General features: G+C 48.6%; 2 protein-coding genes across 2 annotated transcripts in view; both read right to left on the bottom strand.

The window, feature by feature from the left end:
• Positions 1-279, bottom strand: part of EMH_0032050 (uncharacterized protein) — a gene marked incomplete at both ends in the record, with an annotated part of 2,185 nt that extends 1,906 nt beyond the window's left edge. The window contains one exon of the mRNA XM_013494595.1: positions 102-279. Coding sequence (XP_013350049.1) covers positions 102-279 — 178 coding nt within the window. The remainder of the gene's footprint in view (positions 1-101) is intronic.
• A 1,090-nt stretch (positions 280-1,369) lies between these two features.
• Positions 1,370-3,393, bottom strand: part of EMH_0032040 (uncharacterized protein) — a gene marked incomplete at both ends in the record, with an annotated part of 5,116 nt that continues 3,092 nt past the window's right edge. The window contains 5 exons of the mRNA XM_013494594.1: positions 1,370-1,742; positions 2,211-2,303; positions 2,503-2,575; positions 2,837-2,897; positions 3,204-3,393. The exon at positions 3,204-3,393 is cut by the window's right edge and continues 253 nt beyond it. Of these exons, the coding sequence (XP_013350048.1) occupies positions 1,370-1,742; positions 2,211-2,303; positions 2,503-2,575; positions 2,837-2,897; positions 3,204-3,393 (790 nt within the window). The remainder of the gene's footprint in view (positions 1,743-2,210; positions 2,304-2,502; positions 2,576-2,836; positions 2,898-3,203) is intronic.

The raw sequence follows: 3,393 nt of genomic DNA, 5'->3' as shown, positions 1-3,393 counted from the left end.
GGGGGGGGGGGGAAGGTGGTGCTGCTGCTGATGCGGGGGGGGATGGTGGTGGGCTGTCATCTGAAACGGAGATTGTGTCTTTGTCTGCTGCTGCAGCAGACTTGCTTTTGCTGCTGCTCTTGCTGCTGCTGCTGCTGCTGCTGCTGCTGCTGCTTTTGCTGCTGCTGCTGCTGCTGCTGTTGTTGTTGTTGCTGCTGTTGCTGGTGTCGTTGTTGATGTTTGCCTCTTCTTCTTCATCCTGTTGCTGCTGCTAGTGTCGTATCGAGAGGGCACCACCATAACAACTCCCAGCAGCAGACTGTCTCCACGCTTTGCTTCAGCTGCTGCAGCAGCGGCAGCTGCTGCTGCAGCTGCAGCACATCTTCAGGGCAGCTACGACACATAGCAGCAAACTCCCCCACTATGCGACGCACCTGCAGCAGCAGCAGCAGCAGCAGCAGCAGCAGCAGCAGCAGCAGCAGCAGCAAGAGCAGCATGAGTGGCAGGTGCGGTAGCAGCAGCAACATGGGTGAGAGGAGTAGCTGCTGCTGCTGCAGCAGCTGCAGCAGAAGCAGAGGAAGCAACAGAAGCAGCAGCAGCAGAGGCAGACAAGATAGAGACAGAAAGAGACAGAAAGAGACAAAAAGAAAGAAACGGAGACAGAGAGAGAGGAGACAGAAGGAGACAGACAGAGACAAAAAAAAGAAACAAGAAGAGACAGAAGAAAGGAGACAAAAGAAAGGAGACAGCTGTAAGGAGATAGCCAAAAGGAGACAAAAGAAGAGACAGGAGGAGACAGAGGAAAGAGACAGAAAAAGAGACAGAAAAAGAGACAGAAGAGACAGGAGACAGAAAAAAGGAGACAGAAAAAAAAACAAAAAAAAAACAAAAAAGAGACAGAAGAGAGGAGACAGAAGAAGGGACAAAAAAAAAGGAGACAAAAGCGACAAAAAAAAACAAAAAGGAGACAAAACAAAAAAAACAAAAAAAAGAAAAAGGAGACAAAAAAAAACAAAAAGGAGACAGAAGAAGAGACAGAAGAAGAGACAAAAGAAAAGAAACAAAAAAACCAAAAAAGCAAAAAGGAGACAGAAGAAAAAAAACAAAAAGGAGACAAAAAAAAACAAAAAAAAAACAAAAAGGAGACAGAGGAGACAAAACAAAAAAAGCAAAAAAAAGAAAAAGGAGACAAAAAAAACAAAAAGGAGACAGAAGAAGAGGCAGAAGAAGAGACAAAAGAAAAGAAACAAAAAAACCAAAAAAACAAAAAGGAGAAAAAAAAAAACAAAAAAAAAACAAAAAGGAGACAGAAGAAGAGGCCGACGTACTAGTCTGTATTCAGGGCGAACATCCGCAAATATATCTGCAGCAGCCTGCAGGAACTGTCTCTTTATTTTGTGTTTTTTCGGCTGCTGCTGCTGCTGCTGCTGCTGCTGCTGCTGCTGCTGCTGTTGCTGCTGCTGCTGCTGCTGCTGCTGGGGCCTTCTTCATCGCTTGTAAATAAAGCAGAGCCGAAGACATCCCCCCAGCAGCTGCTGCTGCCTAGTATTGTAGGATCTATCTCTACATCTGTTGCTGCTGTTCCTGCTGCTGCTGCTGCTGCTGCTGCTGTTGCTGCTGCTGCTGCTCGTGCTGCTGTGAAAGCCTCTATCGCCTCAGGAGAAGCTGGGTGCGGGCACTTCCTCAGCTGCCGCAGCAGCTGGCCCAGCGGCTGCTGCTGCTGCTGCTGCTGCTGCTGCTGCTGCTTGAGCTTGGGGGCGTACCTGTACATACAGTCCACTGCATCCTAAACCCTAAACCCTAAACCCTAAACCCTAGGGCTTGTGCAGCTACTCAGCAGAAGGGAGGAGTAAGAAGACAAGCAGCAGCAGCAGCTCCTCTTGAAGAGGTCTCTCTGGGATCAAACCCTAAACCCTAAACCCTAAACCCTAAACCCTAATCCCTTTTTTTTTCATAGCGTAAACCCTAAACCCTTAACCCCAAACTCTAAACCCTAAACCCTAAACCCTAATCCCCCTTTTTTTCACAGCGTAAACCCTAACCCCTTAACCCCAAACCCTAAACCCTAAACCCCAAACCCTAAACCCTAAACCCCAAACCCTAAACCCTAAACCCTAAACCCCAAACCCTAAACCCTAAACCCCAAACCCTAAACCCTAAACGCCAAACCCTGAACCCCAAACCCCAAACCCTAAACCCTAAACCCTAAACCCTAAACCCTAAACCCTCACCTTCTTCTTCTCTTTTGTAAGCTCAAGCTTCTCCCGAATTCATCGAAGCGCTCCGGCAGCAAGCGGCCTATATCCGCCAGGCGGCGCTGCGTGCTGCACGAAAACCCTAAACCCTAAACCCTAAACCCTAAACCCTAAACCCTAGACCCTAAACCCTAGACCCTAGAGTGCAGTTAAGGTGGCGACAGCAAGAGGATCTAAGCCTAGTGTTGATGCAGAGCTGACAAGGGTTTGGTCTCCGCAAGGGTTTAGGGTTTAGGGTTTAGGGTTTAGGGTTTAGGGTTTGTGTTACGTTCGCTCTGCCTCGTCTTTCTCAAGCGCCTGCAGGGCCTCCACAGCCATCTTCACTGCGGGTTTCTTCTCGTCTGCACAAACCCTAAACCCTAAACCCTAAACCCTAAACCCTAAACCCTAAACCCTAGATTCTAAACCCTAGAGGGAAAAAGGGGGTTGCGTGGAGAGAAGAATATCTCTCAAACAAAGTTTAGGGTTTTGCTTTGCTGGCGACTAAGCCGAGGGTTTAGGGTGAAGTGCTAGCAATTCAGGATTAGGGTTTAGGGTTTAGGGTTTAGAGCTGTAGCTCGTGTTGAGGGTTTAGGGTTTAGGGTTTAGGGTTTAGGGTTTACGAATGCAGCCGCTGAGGTCCTCAATGTACATTAAAAATTCCTGCAGTCTCTGCAGCCGTCTCTCCGTTTCTGAAGGCAACACCAAACCCTAAACCCTAAACCCTAAACCCTAAACCCTAAACCCTAACCCTAAACCCTAAACCCTCAACACGAGCTCTAGCTCCAAACCCTAAACCCTAAACCCTAAACCCTAAACCCGGCCTCTAAACCCTCAACATTCATTCCCCATTCTCCTGAGACAGCCAACCTTCGCACCCTAAACCCTAAACCCTAAACCCCAAACCCTAAACCCTAAACCCTAAACCCTAAACCCTCAAGTCTTACTAAGTTGTTTGACTTCGAGTGCTGCCATTCGTGTTGCTGCTGCTTTCTTACAATCTATTTGCTGCTGCTTCTGCTGCTGCTTCTGCTGCTGCAACTCTGCCTGTGTCTGTGCCTGTTCCTGAATCCAAGCAACTGCTGCTGCTGCCTGCTGCTCTGCGCTGTTGCTGCTGCTGCTGCTGCTGCTGCTGCTGCTGCTGCTGATGCTGCTGCTGCTGGCCCATAGCTGAGCGAAG

The sequence above is a fragment of the Eimeria mitis genome, genomic scaffold (genome assembly GCF_000499745.2).
Source record: "Eimeria mitis Houghton genomic scaffold, Emh_scaff1213, whole genome shotgun sequence".
Classification (NCBI taxonomy): domain Eukaryota; phylum Apicomplexa; class Conoidasida; order Eucoccidiorida; family Eimeriidae; genus Eimeria; species Eimeria mitis.
The sequence above is the reverse complement of the archived record's forward strand: the minus strand, read 5'-3'. Positions and strand labels throughout refer to the sequence as shown.